Source organism: Onychomys torridus, chromosome 10 (assembly GCF_903995425.1).
Source record: "Onychomys torridus chromosome 10, mOncTor1.1, whole genome shotgun sequence".
NCBI classification, from domain to species: Eukaryota; Metazoa; Chordata; class Mammalia; order Rodentia; family Cricetidae; genus Onychomys; species Onychomys torridus.
In genome coordinates this window covers 9,886,356-9,906,204 of record NC_050452.1, presented here as the reverse complement: position 1 = coordinate 9,906,204, position 19,849 = coordinate 9,886,356, and the positions used below count along the sequence as shown (strand labels likewise).

The following is a 19,849-nucleotide window of genomic DNA, read 5'->3' as shown; positions in this document are numbered from 1 at the left end:
GTACCCTAACTGTCATCATACAGCCTTTCTCCAGTAACTGATGGAAGAAGATGCAGAGATCCACAGCCAAACACCAGGCTGAACTCTGAGTCCATTCAAAGAGAGGAAAGAGGGATTCTATGAGCAAGGGGGGTCAAGATCATCATGGGGAAACCTTCAGAGGCAACCAAACCAAACCATTGCAAACTCATGGACTTTAGACCAACAGCTGTGGAGACTGCATGGGACTGGACTAGACTCTCTGTTTATGAGACGGTTGTGTAACTTGATCTGCTTAAGGGGCCCTCTGGCAATAGGATCAGATTCTATCCCTGTTGCATGAGTTTGCCTTCTGGAGCTCACTACCTATTATGGGACATCTCACACAGCCTTAAAGCAGGGGAGAGGGCTTGGACTTGCCTCTACTAAATGTACCTCCTTCCTTCTCGTAAGAGGAAATTGGGGGGTGGCTTGAAAGAGGGAGGCTGAGGGACAGAAGGGAAGAGGGGGATCTTTGGTATAGAATGAATAAAAAAAATTTAATTAAAAAAAAGGAAACTTTTAGGTAGAAGGATAGCAAAGAGGAGACAGATACATAACACAGAATACCTTGGGGAAGACCTGAGTCAAAATCCACCAGCCCCTTCTGTCTCTTCAAATAATGCCACGGAGTGGGGCAAAGACCTCCCCCTTACTAGATCAAAGCATACAGGCAGTCAAGTGCAGACTCTTCCAAACATCTGGAAACCACGCCCGTGGTCAAATCATCCCCTTATGCAGCCCTGCTGGGTAAAGCAAGCTCTCACTAGGAAACCTATGTGGGTCTCCACAAATCTCCATATCTAGAAACTGCCAAGAAAGGACTAGCAATAACCGTTTCTGACTGATGAGAGCAGTAGTAGTCTTACAAGAGACAAAATAAAATGTCCCCAAATTAAAGCATTCTTTTCTAATCTCCAGAGCAACTACACATTACAGTCAACTCCTGCATACCAAAGATAGAGGTTTATAAAATGTCAACAGTGAAAACTAATTCTCTAATCACCTTTACAAATTGCCTACCTTGGTAAAAGAACTTCCTAATTTAACCAAGGGCACTGTCGGAAACTCCCGCTTCTCGCTCATGGTCAAAGACCCTGCATCAAGGCTGTAGAGGTTCGACATCACAAGCAAGAGGTCTGACGTGGTCTTCACAGGCAGGAAACGGCTTCTCGGGACATTAATGCCTAAAGAATTCTCGAAACTTTTAATTGCAGCTCCAACTGCAGTTTCTAACTGAATGACATTCAGGCCTCCATCCAAAGTCTATAAAAAAAGAAAGAAGAAAAAAGGAGGTTGGGTTGGGCAGGGAAACAGGGTTTGGGGCTTGTTTGGTTTTGCTTATTTGTTTTGAGACAGAGTCTCAGGTATCAAACTCTCCATGTACTGGGGACAACCTTGAACTACCACCACCTCCACCTCTCCACTGCTAGAACTAAAGGTCCTGCCACCACACCCAAGAAACACAGACTTCATACACCCAGCTTTGTTTCGTGTGTGATGTCAGTACTTGGAAAGTTGCCAGTGGCCATGTTAGAGGAGCAGCAGATGGCAACTAACTGAAGTTCAAGGTGTCAGCCCACCAGGGGGAAACTCTGATAGGTCAATCTTTTTTAAATAAGCCTATGAGACTCCAGACCCCAGAATGTCTTTTGCTTCTGCTGTGCCTTTACATGTTTGCTGTTACAATCTTTCTCTGGTATCTGGCATGATATGAGTGGATGTGGGGAGACACCCCCACACACTGCCTGTAACGTACTATGTTTATCTCATGAAAACATCTAATCTACTGGGTATATTTACCTGTGGATTGTCAAGAAGATGATTCCTTCCTAAACTATACTGTCTAATTGACATAATAATGTTAGCTTATAAGGAGTTTTGATGAATAAAAATAAAAACAAGGAAATGCTACACAGTCAGGGCCTATGAGGTCCCCTTTGAAGTTCCTTCAGATCACAGCTCAAATTAATGTAAAAAAAAAAAACAACAAAAACCAACGAGCCAGGCTAGCTCAAATTCCTTTAATCTTAATGCTGAGAAATAAAGTCACAGATTCTGATGTGCATCATTAGCTGAAACAAAGCTTCCCAATAACTTTAGGTTAGACAAGATGACTTGTTAGTTTTTAGAACAAACAATCCCAGAAAAACAATCTAGAGTTCACAAGGACACATAGCTGAGCTCATGATCTATTATTCTGTGACAAACTACTTAGATACACTGCATGTGAGTTGTCAGGATGATTCTGTTTTTAATCTTGTTAGGGAGATAAAACAACAATAACAAAAACATGTCTTTACCTATAATCATTCACTTGAGAAATAGAATGTGACTTCTGAATTGTCTGAAAGATTTTGTTGTGGTATGTAAGCAGTGGAGGGCGAGAACAACATGAGAGGAGAATGAAAAAAGGAAACCATCAAGAGAGTGTGAGTGTCCTTTTCCCTAATCCCCTCAGATACAAAAGTCTCAGCTTCGCCAATGCTATGGGTTTCCCTTCAAGCCCTATGGGGCCTGGAGGCTGGCACCTCAGGCTGAATAGGAAGTGGTTTCATAGAATCATGAGAGCTGACATTAGCCAAGAACTTATATTATGCTCCATATGTGATTTTTTAAAATTTTTTTAAGTCTTTTAACTTGAGTGAGCAACATGTCTATTTTTCAGTAAAGAGCCCAGGATTGAGAAAACTTACTCAAGATTCCTACAGGAAAATGTCATGTGAGTATAAAAGCAGTAATGGACTGAGGAGGTCCTTTCAGCTTAGGGTCAAACCAGGAGCCCATCCACTAAGATGAGTGCAGACCTGGAGAACCTGACTAGCCAGAGGGAGGAAGCAGGCGTCTGCCTTTAGAAGCCAGGGAACCCTGGACTGTGATTTTCATTTACCTTTGGATTCACAATGATTTCCATATCAATGGCATTCTGTTCCTGCAGTCTTTTAACTGCTGCAAGAGAAATCCATAGGTTGTTTGTGTTAAAGATTTTAAATTTTGACACAGACTTGAATTCATCAACATGTGCTTTTGGCACTTGAGCGATTTCCACCAGTCTCAGTTTGCCTTCGTACTGAGTGAGTGTCCCACCCTGGAAAAGCAGAAAATCATGAGTGCTTCCAAATCTTTCGCAATCAGCCATACCACACTGATTATGACTTACGTAGAATTTCCTAGAACACACTGACTATATACCCTTCTAATACCCAGAGACATATTCATGATTCAGATTGTTACTTTAAACACTCAGTGTCCTGTCTATAATTAAAGCCTTGGGGAGTACACCAGAGTCCTCCTTCCCTTCCTAAGTTCTGCTACAGGAACATTCCTATTCCCAAACGACTACCCACCACCACACAGCTTAGTCCTACGTAGATAAGGTCTAGGATGGAGGCAGGAGAGAGACAAATGAGTGAATAAGAAGTAGATCAAGGCTGGGAATGTTCTTAGAGCCATAAGACTATGCCAGTGTGGGAGGAGGAGGCACAGAATCCAGGGCAGGGAATGTTTTGGTATGTATCAGCTATAGGTAAACAGTAAAATCTCATGTACCATTTTATCAAAGGCCAAGTATCACCACCAAATATGCAGTGTTCAATTTATACTTTGTACTAAACAACTGCATTATTTTTACACAACTATAAAGACAGTGCACTGACAAAGTACATATAATACATAAAGTATACATATAATACATATACACATTTTATAGAAATAAATCTCCATGAGAGGGATAACATAATAAAGTATGCCAAACTTGAAGAGTAGTAATGGTGTGAACAAATCTGCTGTGTGTTTTCACATTTGTTCCATAAAAACGTAAGAAACTTTTTAATTTAACTTACTGACACAGATTTACACTACCATTAATTCTGGGCTCATGATACATACTGTTATCTTAGAACTTAAGGTACCTCACAGAATAACATCACACTCTTTTAAAATGATGTTAAGTAAATAATAAATATGTTGTGCATAAAACAGAAACTTATAAACCAGAAAAAAAATTTTTAACTATATAATTATCAAATGTAAAAACGTGAATCTCCAAATTGATTCTTCAGTATTTACCTTTACATCTGCTCGTGTTTTATTTGTGACTTCCATGACAAATTCACAGCGTTTCCCATTGGGTGGGTTCATTAGATGATTAAGAATATAGAGATCCACTGTGGCACCCAGGTTATCTATGTTAGACACAAAAATATACTCTTTGCCTTCTTCTAGAAAGGTGTCGAGCAAGCCAGAGTTATAGAAACTAGCATAGATGTCTCCATGTCCTGGAGGGTACCAAGCTTCTGTGCTTTCCCCTGAGTAAGACACATCCTTTGCTACAGGAAGTAAGGATTCCTTATTAATCCTCGGGTACCTTTAAAAACAAAACAAGAAAGTTATTTATTATAGTGTACCTCAATCCTTCCAGTAAAACAACACATTAAAATGAAACATGGGCTGGAGAGATGGATCAATGGTTAAGAGCTTACACTGTTCAGGTCCCAGCACCCATACCAATTGGCTGGCAAACTCCTATAAACCCTGTTTCAGGGGATTTGACACCCTCTTCTGGCCTCCTTGGATACCTGCACTCATGTGCACATACCCACACACAGATATACACAAATAGATATAATAAAAAAAAACAAAATCTTTAAAAATATTAAATAAAACATCCCTCCATCTCAGAGACTGTCAATAGTAAATTATAGGTGAATCCTTTTAGGAAAATCTGTCATTATTATTTTTTTAAAAATATATTTTCTAAGCAGAGTGATGGTGGCACATACCTTTAATCCTAGCACTGGGGAGGCAGAAGCAGAGGCAGGCGGATCTCTGTGAGTTCGAGGCTAGCCTGGTCCACAGAGCTAGTTCCAGGAAAGGTGCAAAGCTACACAGAGAAACCCTGCCTTGAAAAACCAATATATATATATATATTTTCTAGATAGTTATTAAAGGGAAGTTTTCCATGGCCATACAAATAGGAAGACACTTCACATTTTTAAGGTATTTTTTATAATTCTCTAAGAGGAAGGACTCATTAAGTAAATATTTTTAAACTCATTGGTTCTTGTGCCTGAAGATCTATCTGAGGCAGTCTGCCCATTCTTAAACACATGCATCAGGGGTTGCTCGCCTTCCTTGAGCACCCAGGTGTCTGCACACAGCAAGAGTTGGCAAACAGGAAAGGAACGCAGGAAAGAGCATGTGGACAGCCCACTAGGAAACAGGCAACACACACACTATGATGTTAAAAAAAAAGTGATGTGAAAACAGATTTAAAACACCAACACACTGAACATCCAACTTTTTCCAAAATGTTTGTGTAGGCCGCTATCTATCTACCTCTAACTAGAGAGCTTGTCCCCCAATCATCTGAATTCCTCTCTACTCACTCTACTTCCCCCGCCCCCCCAGAGTAATGTTTTTCTCTAAAACCTACTTAAATTTCCACAGGTTTATCTACTCAGGTGAAGAGTCTCCCATAGTAAAGATGCTCGGTATTGTCTGCAGGAAGTCACCCACCCGACTGGAGACCTTAAACACGTCAAGACTTTATAAGCTGGCTGCCTTTGAACATCTAGGACATACAATGAGATCTCAAGCAGTTCCCCTGAGAAACTGGAAATTACAGAACCAAAGTTTATAACCATCCCATGTTTATCAGCCTGTATTTAGTTTTAAAGGTGTCAAGTTCTTGCATGGATTAACCTTTGTTCCATGGCCACTGTGTTGCAACAATAAAGAGAATTCCCAGGGGTCAAATCCCACCATCTAGTTAATTTTATTTCCGGTACCTGCTTTGATTGAAGGTGTAGATTTTCACACGGCAATGATTGTACTTCTGAAGTATTTTTTTTGTGTCTTCATCCGTGTTAAAAGAGTTCATTAAAACAAGAGGGACATCTGTATTGTAGGTTTTGTTCAAATGCTGAAGAGGAGAGTGATAATTAGATCCTCCAGACTCAAGTTCTCTGACTTGCAATCTAAAATTTTCTCTTCAACAGCTAATCACAAAATGTTTAAAACCTGACCTCTAACTCTCTCTGGGTTTATATATACATATACATATACATATACATATATACATATACATATATATATATATATATATATATAAATGTACATGTACATTTTACATAATTTTACATAAGTAACCATTTGGCATGAGTCAGACGTGTGGGTAAGCAATTCATCATGTATTCATTCAATAAATCATGGCCCTTTGGAACAGAAGCTACTATCTGCATTTCATGGCTAACTCAGCTGAGGCCCAAATTTGGCTGCCCAGGACAGTCGGCACTGGAGCTGTGTGCACAGTCAACAGTCCTATGACCTGACGGCAGGCAGGTGCTAAATAAGCGCTTGCTCTTGTATCCAAGCTCTGTGGGTGAGAATACAAATGCTACAAAGTCACGGTCTCCTGTCCTCAGGGTGAATTTCAAACGTCAATCACTCGGCTGAAATCTTCTCAGCCTCTCAAAGGAGGCGGCAACAACCGTAGGAAGAAACTCTCAGAAACCAGACTGTCTTATGTTCAAATTTCGATTCTGCTTTATGAACTAGCGAGAAGCCTTGCACTCAGAGCCCATCCTCATCTAGAAAGTGGGGATAACAGCACTTGTGAGTTGGTGAGAGGAACAACTGAGTCATTCTGGAGAAGGCGCTGAGCAAAGCTGGTGCACAGTGAACACTGGGCCCAGGTGAGCTCAGCTGCTGCTAGTGCTGTGACTGCCAGGCCAACAGTCGGAAAAGACAAGGTCTCTGCACCATCAGGTCTCCAGTTAGAAATGCTGTCAAAGAAGGAAGCCAAGAATAGTTCTGCATCCACCACATCCTCCCAGATGTGGGACATCCTCCCAGCATCCCCAAAGGGATTAAGTGAGGAAACTCGAGTATCATGAAGGTTGCCACTAGAGAGCAAGTAGTTCAAGCAGATCAACGGAGAATCTGAAGAGACTCAGGTTTTCAGTAACTACAACTGCTATGTAAAATCAAGCTTTTACATCTTAAGGCTATATACCCTTACAAACACCCCCACACTAACAAGGAGACAAAATGGCACTCTCTCCGACTACCTCAAACTCACATCCACACTTCCTAATGTAGCACTTACGTTTATGTGAAAACAAACCCTACTTTAGTATGAGAATAGCTAACTACCACTCACTTCGATTTGCTGAACAGTAAGATCCAAGAAGGTATTCTCATTTCTTACACCAATCAGACTCTTAGGGCCTTTGCAGCCCATGCTAGTCCCCAAACCACCATTGAGTTTCACCACCACGAGTTTGTTCAACACAGAAGATATATTATCAGGCAAGCCTCTGGCCTTTATCTTGTCATAGGGTTGAATCTGAAAGAAAATATAAAATTAGAGATGTCATCCAAGTAGCTTTATGAGATAGGAAAGCCAATCAACCCCAAGGTTACTTTCACAGTTCCTTAAAAGTGTTGTTCTCTCAATGAAAAATTACGGCAAGTCCATATGACAATTTCCTGGCACAAAGAAGTAGCTCAATGTCATGTTTAATTACTGTGGAGTCACAGTGCACAACCATTTGTCTGACTGGTGTGAATATCTAAATCTTGAATTATCTTAAGATGCTATTTCCAATCTTAATCAAAATATCAAATAAGATGCCCAAACCTCACCAAGTCTAAATATTTTAGGTGCATTATATTCTACTTCAATTCTGGAGAGTAATACATTATTAGTCATATACTATTTTTCCTACCACAGGAGGCAAAAAAACCAACATACATTTATCTGTTTGTTTTCATATTTCCCCATTTAGTTGTAAGAAACCCAGCTGAAGAAGGTGGTACAGGCTCTCAGTCACAATTCTAGGTGTGTACACAGTTCCTTTCTCAGAAATTTAACTCAAGAATGTCTTTGTTCTAAGAAATGCCCTAGGAGGGAAGGAGAGGACAAAGGCAGAGGCCCCACCCCCTCTCTGTCATCCCAGCTGGGAGCACAGGGCCCCACCCCCTCTCTATCATCCCAGCTCTGTGAGCACAGGGCCCCACCCCTCTCTATCATCCCTGCTCTGCAAGCACAGGGCCCCACCTGCTCTCTATCATCCCTGCTCTATGAGCACAGGGCCCCACCCCCTCTCTATCATCCCTGCTCTGTGAGCACAGGGCCCCACCTGCTCTCTATCATCCCTGCTCTATGAGAACAGGGCCCCACCCCCTCTCTATCATCCCTGCTCTGTGAGCACAGGGCCCCACCCCCTCTCTATCATCCCTGCTCTGCAAGCACAGGGCCTTAGTCTTAGTTTGTCCTTTAAGCACAGAAACAGTAACATTTATAGGAAAGATCCATGTTTTTGCTGTTATTCAAAGCAGAGTAACAAATCTTACATCTTATAGCAAGAATGAAAGCTTTTTATAAGATCACAATGCATTTTCTATCGACATGTGAAATGTTTGTTATTTTGCTTTAATAGGATAAGCCCTCAACTGTCCTCTTTAGTTCCGTTGCTGTATAAGATAGATAACATAAGTAGCCAACCAGTGGTTACTCTACGGACATCCGCTGTCATTTGCCCTGTGATCTGTACATGTGCACTTGTGTGAGGTCATTTTGATTGGAAAAGGAAGGACCCGATCGGCTCCCCTCTTGTGACCTAAGCCTTGTAGGCCAACATCTCATGTGTGTGATAGACGAATTCTTTACATAATTCTTGTTCACAGCTCTTTCTACAAAATACTCATTTGTAACGTAGTTCTTCTAACTGCTAAGTGTAGATGAAGACTCTCTTATTTGCTGTTAATACTAAAGAAAGTGCTCTTCTCCAAGGCTTCCTGCTGAGAAGCTCACTATCACCCACTCTGAATTATTTCTCAGTGTGGTAGGGTGGTCAGTTTTCCTCGGAAATGCTATGTACGCTTCGGTAGCTTTTCTCATCCATGACCCAAAAGAAAGGCTAGTGGCAACCAACCAACCAACCAACCAACCAAACAAACAAACAAACAACAACCACAACCACGGAGGAGGCTGAAAGGCATTCTAAGGAAGACAAAGTCCCAATTTAAGCATCACACTATGAAAAAAAAAAACAAGAGGAGATGACAGAGATGGAGCCTTCTGTGCCTTATGTAACAGCGTAGTTATAATCCTTTCTAACCCTGCTGTTGCCGAAATCAACTGAAATAAGAGAATGCTCCTGTGAAACAGTGGCTTCAAACAGTCTGTTCAATTAGGAGTTTTCTTGGGCTGTGTGTGTGTGTGTGTGTGTGTGTATGTGTGATATATATTCTAAAAAGTTAATTGTTTTCCAATTAAAGCTAGTAACTTCCATTTAGCAGTTACTTTTACTTCCCACATCAAGAACTTTGCGGAAAATCCAGTTGTTACATTCATTTAAGGTCAAACTGATACCTCAGAAATATTCTTATTTAATTAAGGCTCTGGATATGTACTTTAAAACTATCACTTATTTGTCTCTGAACTTATGAATACAACTGAATCATACTATAAAATAGGTACACCATCAGCACCACACATATTGTGGTATGTTTCTCAATATTTGAATATTCTGATACAAAAAGAAGCAAATATCTAGATGTAAGGAACAGTAAAAACTTCATGTGATGGAGCTGGAGAGATGCTCGGCAGTGGTCAAGAGCTCTTCCTGCTCTTCCAGAGGACATGCGTTCAACTCTCAGCACCCACATCAAGTGCCTCACAGCTGCCTGTAACGCTACTCCAGGGGGTCAGTACTCTCTCTCCTGGCCTCCATGGGCACCAACACACACACACACACACACACACACACACACACACACACACACACACACAAATACACACACACACAATACACACACACAATACACACACACAATCAAAATAGAATGTTTAAGAAGAAAAAAACATTACAACTGATGATTTTATGTACAATAATGTTTTCAAATGTTTAAGTTAAACTTGGAAATATAATAACAAAACAAAAACTCAATGTATAAACAAGTTAGAACTCTTTAAGAAAATGTAATTTATATTTTTAGCTGATAGTACTTGAAATGCAATTAAATAATAATGTCAGGAAGGATAACAGAATTTGGACCACATCTTAATTCTATATGCTTAATTCTATATTCTCTGGAACACTAACATTCCCATTAAATAAAGAATTTTGGGATCCACAGTTAATCTTTAGATATGTAATTCCCTTAAGGTCCATTTTTTTCAAGAATGTATGTTAAAGGATTTTTTTATTCTATAATGATGAATTAAAAACCAAACACCAATCTCATTGACTTATAATTTTTCCAGGAGGAAAAACAGAAACAAAACAAACAAATTAAACACAACAACTTCAAAATCATGGATGTTCATGGTAAATAATCTCTAATCCATGCACCATAGAGTTTGTGAAGCAAAGTATTTAGAGACAAGAGTTATCTACCTCCTTTACAATAACTAAACTTCAAAGCAGCGCTACACTACTGGGTGCAGCGATGCACTTCTGCAGCCCTGGCACTTGGCGGGCAGGAGGACTGCAAGTTCAAGGGCAGCCTGGGCCCCAGGGTGAGGACCTGTCTCAGAAGTGAGACAGCGGGGCGCAACAAGAAGCAAGAACTGGCTCAGAAGACAAATCCTCATAAACGAGTCCATGGGGGCGAAGAGTGTGAAGGAGCAGGATACTAAAGGAGAACCAGCATGCAAAGGGCTAGACGGGCAGGAGGGGCAGGGAGGGGCGGGGAGGGGCGGGGAGGGGCAGGGAGGGGGCAGGGGGGGCGGGGAGGGACGGGGAGGGACGGGGAGGGGCGGGGAGGGGCAGGGGTAGTCAAACCAAAGGTTTATGAAAAGGCCTTAAGGAAATCAGATACATGGTAATACTAATTTACAAAATTATAAACTCTGGGGCATGGGCACTCACAACTCAAGGCCAAAAAAAAAAAAAATTAGTTAATATTTGACACCTTAAGTTTTCTGTGAGGGTGTTAGGTCCTAAATCAGTATCAGTGATACCTACCTGTCTCAGTAAATCTGACTCTTAAAGAAGTAAAGATCCTACTGAGGAATTTGTTTATAAGGAATCTAAAAAGAACCATTAAAGACAAGGGAAAAACCCACACAGTAGTGGATAGGGAGGAAATGAACGCCAAGAGTGTTGGAGGGTATTTTGCTGCTGGAAACCTCCAGGGGAGCGCGTCTGTGACTTACGCTTCATGACTTAACCCCCCCAAAACTCCTCCCCCCCCTCAACCCCCTCCCAACACACGTGCTAGGCAGCAAACTCAAAAACTGATGAATGTAGTAACTATTTGATTCCAAGAAGCCAGGATATTTTTGTCTACAGTTTATTGCAGGTTTTAACTTACTAGTTTATTAGGGAGTAGGCAGGAATTTCTGTCATATAAATCATCCTGTACACAACAAGTGCCCTGTTTATGAGTGTCCACACCCTCCACCAGGGGAGCTCACCCAGCAGTTCATAGAACTTAGTTCAACAAGCCAGGGGTGTGGCGGTGGTGTCAATGTTGGAACACTGCTTAGCAGCACACACCCAGTCACAGCAACATTTTAGACCCCTGAAGTCTAAATTCCTCAGTAGGATCTTTTTTTTTTTTTTTTTTTTAAAGACTGGTAGGTATCACTGACAGCAACACACAAAAAAAGAGGGATGGTTCCTTGACATCTGGAGAAGGCAGATTATGTCTATATAACTTAGGAGACAAGACTTCCCAGAATTTGGTCTTCCATGTTCCTTCTCAGCTTCCCCAAGAAAACACACAACTACCCTGAGATGCACTGGTTGATGTCAGGCCACAACAGAGACTACCCAGGAGCTGCTAGATAAGGCCTAAGTGTGACTGAGTCATTAGAGGCACTAAGTGGGAACCAGCATTGATCTTCCTGTCCTAAGTGTCACCATCAAAGAAACCAAGGGCTAGTCTCACTGAGCACCTCTGGAAGCAGTTACAGAAGACATTTTGGTTCCTATCAGCGAAAGGCTGGAATGTAAGGTCTCAAACCCAGGACAAATCTCACTCAGTACCTGTGGCTCCTCCCAGCACTCCTCACCCTGCCCGTCCCTACCCTAAACCTCTCCCTCCCAGGGGCTGGGCTTCCACCCACCCCACCACCCCCACCAGGCCTATCCCTGCATCACTCAGCTATTTTGGCTACACTGGTCTCTTGGTCCATGGCTGCTCTCTTGCTCTCTCCCCCCTCCTCATGGTAGGGTTTAGTCTGCCAGTCACATTCAGCCCGGACCTTCCCTCTGCCTGCTTTCTCCCTTGTATCTACAACAAAAATCTTCTCCAACCTTTAGAAGGAACATGTCCTTTTATTTCATTTTTTCATTCATTAATCATTCTGCTTCTCTGTTCTTCCCCAGACAAGAAAAGAATTCACAGTTCTAAGAAGATAAGAAGATCTCTCTACTACTGCTGACCACAGGGTGGAGGAAATGTTCAGGAAAGGCCAGGCCTCCTCCTCTCAACTGTCTGGTGAAAGAGATCTGGCTCAACACCCAGCTTCCTCTGGCCAGGGAGTCAAAGACCAGCTGGTCACCATCTACAGTGACTGTTGAGAACGCTTGCCCTCTGGGATGCTAACCTAGTTACTTTACAGAAATGGAAAGATCTTTTTAAAATGGTCTGCCATGATCTGCATCTTGCCAGCTCAGCTCAAAACTCAGTTTTCAGTTAGAAGAAAAGCCAAATTCAGTACACAGTCACGGACACACTATTGCCACTGGCAGAGAGATAACTCGTGCCACTTCTAGAGGAAGTGCCGACTGCCAAAGCAAGGCAGCATTACCCACCCTGTTAGGTCTCACAAGGGTATGATTATTGCAATGTGAGCCACTTTTTTTCTTGACAAAAGTAATTTGCCTGAGAGGAAATAAATGGTGTAAAAAGTAAAACAAATTAGGGTGTTCCGTATGCATACGAAGTATTCTAAGAATTGTTCACTGAATCCTCATGCACAGTGTTTATGTGGCAAGTTCTGTGCTATGTACTTCCATATATTGTCTTTTCATTTCATATTTCTTAAGATAACACCAGAATCTGGGTTATTTTCTGTAGCAGGAAAAAAAATAATACACAGTTGAAATTATTTTTCTTTGTGGGAAAGCTGATAAATCTTGTACCTTCCCTATTATTACAGAGTTAACTCCCAGGTTCATTAACACTCTCGGCCACCAAAATGAACTCAACTCTGGCTCAGAGTAAATAAAAGCTATTGACTTCCTGCTACAACATGCTGCACTGTCCATCTCCAAGATTCCTTTCATCCATCACTTAGTCTGCCATCTTTCTCCTTCCCACTCGGGGTCTGACTCCACACCTCTACCGTTTCTGAAGTCTGGTTTCCTCCTCTATCATAACCCTGCCTGCTCTTCACATGAATGAAGCCAATAACATCTTAATTGCTAGATCTTATCAATAACCCCAAATACTTCCTATCAGGTGTGACTGACACAGCTGATTACCCCTAAATCCTGAAATGCCCACTTCCCTTTGGCTTCTGAAACACCATACTGTCCTTTGCTTCTTACCAAGCTCACTCTAAGGAGGCCTCCTCTTCCGACATTGTTGGCCTCAAAACCACAGCTTATCAGTCCTGTCCTTATCAACCAAGACGGTGACCAGCTGCTCAGTGAGTCCTTTCGGCCTCATTCTCTGAGCTGTATTGCTACTGCTACAGTGGCCTCCTTAACTCCATACAGTGCACTTTCACCTCTCAATCTTTTTTTAAAGAATTTCAGGATGTGTCCTGGCTAGTACTTATGTCAACTTGACACAAGCAGAAGTCATCTGAGAGGAGCAAGCCTTAATTAAGAAAATGCCTCCATAAGATCTGGCTACTGGTAGGCCTGTAGGGCATTTTCTTGATGATTGATGGGCAAGGGCCCAGCCCATTGCAGGTGGTGCCACCCCTGGGCTGATTGTTCTGGGTTCGATAAGAAAGCAGGCTGAGCCAGGCATGTGGAACAAGCTGGTAAACAGCACCATTCTATGGCCTCTCTATCAGTCCCTGCCTTGTCTGTGTTCTGCCCCGGTTTCTTTTAATGGTGAACTGATGACTGTGATATAGAAGTGTAAGCGAAATCAACCCTCTCCTCCCCAAGTTGCTTTTAGTCATGGTGTTTCATCACAGCACAGAACTCCTAACTGATACAGCGTATTTCTTCATCATAGCATTAACCAATTATAGCACTGGTGTGGCAAGACCATTCATCAGCTGTCAAGTCCAACATGATTCTTTTCTTTTCCCTTCATCATCCAAACTTTCTATTGGGCACTCATTCTGTTATCCAGAGTAAGAGTACATTTCCCAGCCTCCCTTGCAGCTGCTTATGCCAAAGTTCAGGTCAAAACGATTAACTTGAAATGAACTGGGAGGTGTCTTATAAAGACCCGGGGCACTGTCCATCTCCTTCGCTGCCTGCCTGCCTGTCATCTGGAACAGCGACAGAACTATAGTTCACCCTGTGGGCCACCTGGGACAATAAGGACATACGCTGTGGATGACGACAATGCAGAAAGACAGAGAGCCCAGGCTCTTGACCACCTCCACGCTGGCATACTACCTCTCCAGATTACAAAATCCGACCCAATAATAAAGGGGAGACAAGGAAGGCCTTTAGCCTCTCTTCTCTCCCCAGCACACTTTCCTCAAGGCACATGAGCTCTGGGTTCTCTAACACATTGTTCTTACCTCTTGTTTATATGCCTCTGCATTTTACCCTGGTGGATCCTTTCTCCATCCTCGACACTCCATGTTCAGACCAGTGTCTCCAGCTGTATGAACTAATCAAGTACTTATAAAGATCAGGGGTTAATATGCTCAATTTCAGAAAAGTTCACTCCCCACTACTGTGGATATCGCTCTGTATAAATAAAATGCTGATTGGCCAGTAGCCAGGCAGGAAGTATAGGTGGGACAAACACAGGAAGAGAATTCTGGGAACAGGAAGGCTGAGAGAGACAGAGACGCTGCCAGGCACAATGACAAGCAAGATGTAAGATACTGGTAAGCCACAAGCCACGTGGCAACTTACAGATGAATAGAAATGGGTTGATTTAAGATATAAGAACATTTAGCAAGAAGCCTGCCACGGCCATACAGTTTATAAGTAATGTAAGTCTCTGTGTGTTTACTTGGTTGGGTCTGAGCAGCTGTGGGCCAGGCGGGTGAGAGAGATTTGTCCTGACAGTAGACCAGGAAGGACCAGGAAAACTCTAGCTACACCCCACAAAACTAAAAACCTTTAGAATACATTGCAACACTAGGAATTTCATTTCAGAACATAAAAATAATATTGTGGGATATCATTTTTCCAGTAATAATTAACCTGCAATTCCCCCACATACACACCAAAAAAAAAAAAAAAAACTAAACTCTCCTCTAACTAAATGTCAATGAGAAAGCTTCCATTTGGCTTGATGTGGACTAAAGTGGTTATACACATGCCATCTTTAACTGCCATTCCACTTCAATTTTCTTTTTAATCACACACACACACACACACACACACACACACACACACACACACACACACTGAAAATCCAAAATCTCTCTAAGGTTCTGACCACATGCTCTGTCTTGTGTTGAGAAAGCAGAAAGCTTCAATACCTTGAGAACTGAATGCCTCACATGCTTACTGTGCCGTCAATCTAGCAAGGTTAACTTGAAAAAGACGGCTCCATGTTCATGCAAGATTCGACCATCTTCAATGCAAGGCTCAGAGTCAACAGAGAATGAATTACAGGTACATGGGTGCTTTCCCTTTCCAGAGGAGGGCCAAAGTGTTACGGTGCACAGACTACTAAGACTTCTCTTCCAGCACGAGTTCTGCTTGTCTCAAAAGAGTTTATCACTCTAAAAAGCATCTGAATGTTAGACTCTTAATGAAGACCACCACCTATGAAGACAAATTATCTAAATGCTTTAACCCTTTGGTTTTCTTTACTGATTTATTATGATTGTAAGTAAGATCCCACATTTAAAAAAACAAAAACAAAACAACAACAACAAAAAAAATCTTAAGCACTTGAATGTTGCTGGTATTAGTGTATTAGCCCATCACTGACTCAGATACACTCCTCCACCCTCACACCATATTGTCATGTTTTTAAAACCAGGATGCATGTCAGAACTAAAGGATAATACATTTAATTGTTGCCCCCTTTCCTTATTAGTAGTAAATAAAAGATACAACTTACAAACAGTAGTCTAAACTTGACAAAATAAGGTACTGAATTTCTCACTTCTTCCCAAGTCACTAAATGGATTCTCTGGCACAGGGTTCATCTGAATTCTCTTTCTAGCTATACACAGTTTGATACTAGAACAAAGGTCAATAAACCGCAGGCTATGGACACTCAGCACCTGCCTGACAACATTACAGTCTGTCACAGCAATACTCCCTGGTTTACACATGCTCTGTGGCTGTTTAATGACACCAACAGTCTCTAAAGCCTGGTTTACAGAAAAGGCTTGATGGTCTTCTGAGAAAAATCCAAATTCTGCCTTTTCAGAATGCTGCTCCTATGCTAATCTTAAAATGGCTCAAGAGAGTTCTCACAATAGATAGAAAACAGCATCTCCCTGGGTCTATTTGCTGATGGCATTATATATTCACTAGCAAGAACAATTCTATATCACAATTCCTTGATCTTGTCTATCTTCTCATAATTATCCATGAAGGTAAAACTAAGAACATATAATTGGTAACAGAAATCAGGCAATTTCAAAAACAATAAAAATATTCAAGATTAAAAATCTTTTGTCTCCTCCCTCCATCCATCCAACCCACACACCCACCTACCCACTCATCATCAGAGTAGTCCAATCACAGAGATGAAACACAGAATACAGTATCTGCCTCAGGAGCTAGGATAAGGAACAGATGTACATGTTCTTTAACAGGACTGGATACTGAGTTTTCCAAGATAAAAAAGTTCTGAAGATTGGTTGCACAACAATGTAATCATACTGGGCTTAACTAATTTGCACACTTAAAAATGGTTGAGGTGGTAAATTTTATATCATATGTTTAAGTCTTTTATTGTAGGTGTATAGGTGCAGAAACACAAACATGCTCATCAAGGAGTATCAACTACAGTATTTCCTTCAAAAACTAAACTAGACTCCCTGCTTTATTTTCCTGTTTAAAAATTAAGAACAAACACTGCATTTTCAAAGTTCTGTCATGCTCAATGATAGGTGGTCAAAAAGCTAAGTCCTGTCATCAGACACCCTTCCTCTTACAGTTAGAGCTAAGGCAAGACTGTAATGTCAAAGGCACACCACCAAGTCTCACTGCACCACACAATCGTCCTTTAAGTATGTACACCTTGCAATGCAAAGTGAGTGCCTGGGAATTTAACCTTTAGTTATTGCAGTACACTCCAGGACAAATCTCAGGCCTTCACAGCTATCCTAAACTTATAAAACCTACAAGTACTGATGGAGTTGTTGATTAGAGATCTCTCAGGGCTTTCATAATATGGATCTATAAATCCCTTAATAAAACACAATAATGTAGCTATGAATTTTTATACAGGAAGGCATTATTTTGCTTAGTTTTACTGATTTGGCAGAATAAGAGTCTCTGGTTTCCTGTAATCCTGAAGGTTAAAATATTAAACTCTAGGGCTGGAGAGATGGCTCAGAGGTTAAGAGCACTGGCTGCTCTTCCAAAGGTCCTGAGTTCAATTCCCAGCAACCACATGGTGACTCACAACCATCTATAATGAGATCTGGTGCCCTCTTCTGGCCTGCAGGCGTACATGCAGGCAGAACACTGTATACATAATAAAAAAATAGATCTTTAAAAAAAATTAAACGCTATCTCTAATAAGGAAAACTTGTCAGGGTAGATGAGTTTATCTAACATAACAAAGGTGTAAACTAATGACATATCTAATGTGTAAGAACTACAGAGATGTGCAGGCTGGAGAGATGGCTCAGAAGTCAGGAGCACTGGCTGCTCTTCCAGAGGTTCTTAGTTCAATTCCCAGAAACCACATGGTGGTTGACAACCATATGTAATGAGATCTGGTGCCCTCTTCTGGTGTGCAGATATGCAGACAGAAGACTGTGTACATAATAAATAAATAAATCTTTAAAAAAAAACTACAGGGATGTAATGACAGTTCATCTAGTTGGTAGAAATTTTACTAAAAAACATTTTAAAAATTAATATCATTTATAAATGTATACAAATTCTGTATACTGGTAAAACATATACTTAATATTTATGACCAAGGATAAAAATCAGAAACTATAAAAGGGAAATGTACAGAAACTTAAACACTGTCTTTAACCCTTCTTTTAGATATATTTATATAACTGAAATTAGGTGCGTGTGTTTGTATCTGTGGAGTTATGTTGTACAGCTGAGTGCAGATGACTGAGGCAGAGGTGTCAGATGGCCCCAGAGTTGGCATTACAGGCAGCTGTGTGTTAGGAACCAAACTCAGGTCCTCTGCAAGAGCAACGCCTGATGTTAACTGCTGTGCCATTTGACTGCCCCAATCTTTTTTAAAACTTCTTTATTAACTCGGGAGTTTCACATCACGCACCCCAGTTCTGTTCATCTCCTGTTCCCCCCATATCCTCTCCTCATCCCTGCTGCCTCCCCACAAAAGAAAACAAAGTAAGCAAGCAAGCAAACAAAAGCAAAAACCACCCTCACCAAACCAAACAAAACAAAACCAAAAAAACCCCACAACAACAGAAACATCTCTTGGCTTCTCCTTCTTTCCTGCCTCTCCATCACCTCTTCATCGTCCTGGTGGACAGCCCCAATCTTTAATCATTTTACTGTGCCCAGCATGCTACCCACCATCTAGTAGTTTCCTTCATATACGTTTGTTGAATACGTAACAAAAACACAAACAGGGGACTGGTGGGATGGCCCAGTGGTGAAGGTGCTTGCTAGCAAGGCTGTGTACAGCATGAGTTCAGTTTCTGCAACCCACCCCTTAAGGGACCCTGACTGCCGCACAGATGCAGTGGCATGTACACCCACGCATATATACACAGAATAAACGCACCAGTGTAGAAAACAGCAAACATCCGTGGAGCCATTAGCAGAAGGCCTGCTATAAGAAAGCACTTGTACACGCATTACTAACAACCCTAGGGAAACCCATGCAACAGAACTTCATCCCATCTCTTTCCGTGAGAAAAGTGGGACCTGAAGCAAGCAAACGAGCTACCTAATGCTACAAGGAGAGGACTAATGAACTAGGATTTGTATCTCTGGAGTCTTGTATCTCGCTGGCATTACTGCCAAAGAAGAAAAAAGTGTTATATGGACTGGACACAAAATCAATTCAGTATGTGTATGTAGATGGTCTTGGTAATGAAAAATATTTCAGTGATTTATACTGAACAACATGTAGTTTCTTAGATTCCTGCTGACATATGACTGGGAACATTACAACTCACTATCAGGAAATTAGGGATCCAAAAACTACAAAAATTTATATGATACAAAGTCATTAATACATAGAAACTGAGCTGTAGATTAGTCAGCCAGAGGAAAAAGGATGATTTCAAAGTCAAAAGGCTGAGGTGCTGGGCAGATGGCTAAGGTGTCAAACGCCCTCTGGCGAAACTGAAGACCTGAATTTCAATCTCCAGCCCCAAAGTAAACACCAGGTGTGGCAGTGCACACTTGTAATCCCAGTACTGAGGAGGTGGAGACAGGAGGATTGTTAGGATTGCTGCCCAAATCCATGAGATAGCTAGTTCAGTGAGAAACTGTCTCAAAAAAAAAAGGTAGAAAATAACTGAGGGAGACACCTGACATCAGTCTCTGGCCTACATATACATATGCATACAAGCACCAGCACACCAACA

General features: G+C 41.5%; 1 protein-coding gene across 2 annotated transcripts in view; it reads right to left on the bottom strand.

Annotated features, from left to right (window-relative positions):
• Ugp2 (UDP-glucose pyrophosphorylase 2) overlaps positions 1 to 19,849 on the bottom strand; it is a 61,756-nt gene that overhangs the window by 5,615 nt on the left and 36,292 nt on the right. For both annotated transcript variants that reach the window (XM_036201335.1, XM_036201334.1), the window contains exons 4-8: positions 7,181 to 7,366; positions 5,808 to 5,941; positions 4,087 to 4,384; positions 2,909 to 3,106; positions 1,042 to 1,284 (exon numbers count right to left, since the gene is read on the bottom strand). In XM_036201335.1, coding sequence (XP_036057228.1) covers positions 1,042 to 1,284; positions 2,909 to 3,106; positions 4,087 to 4,384; positions 5,808 to 5,941; positions 7,181 to 7,366 — 1,059 coding nt within the window. The remainder of the gene's footprint in view (positions 1 to 1,041; positions 1,285 to 2,908; positions 3,107 to 4,086; positions 4,385 to 5,807; positions 5,942 to 7,180; positions 7,367 to 19,849) is intronic.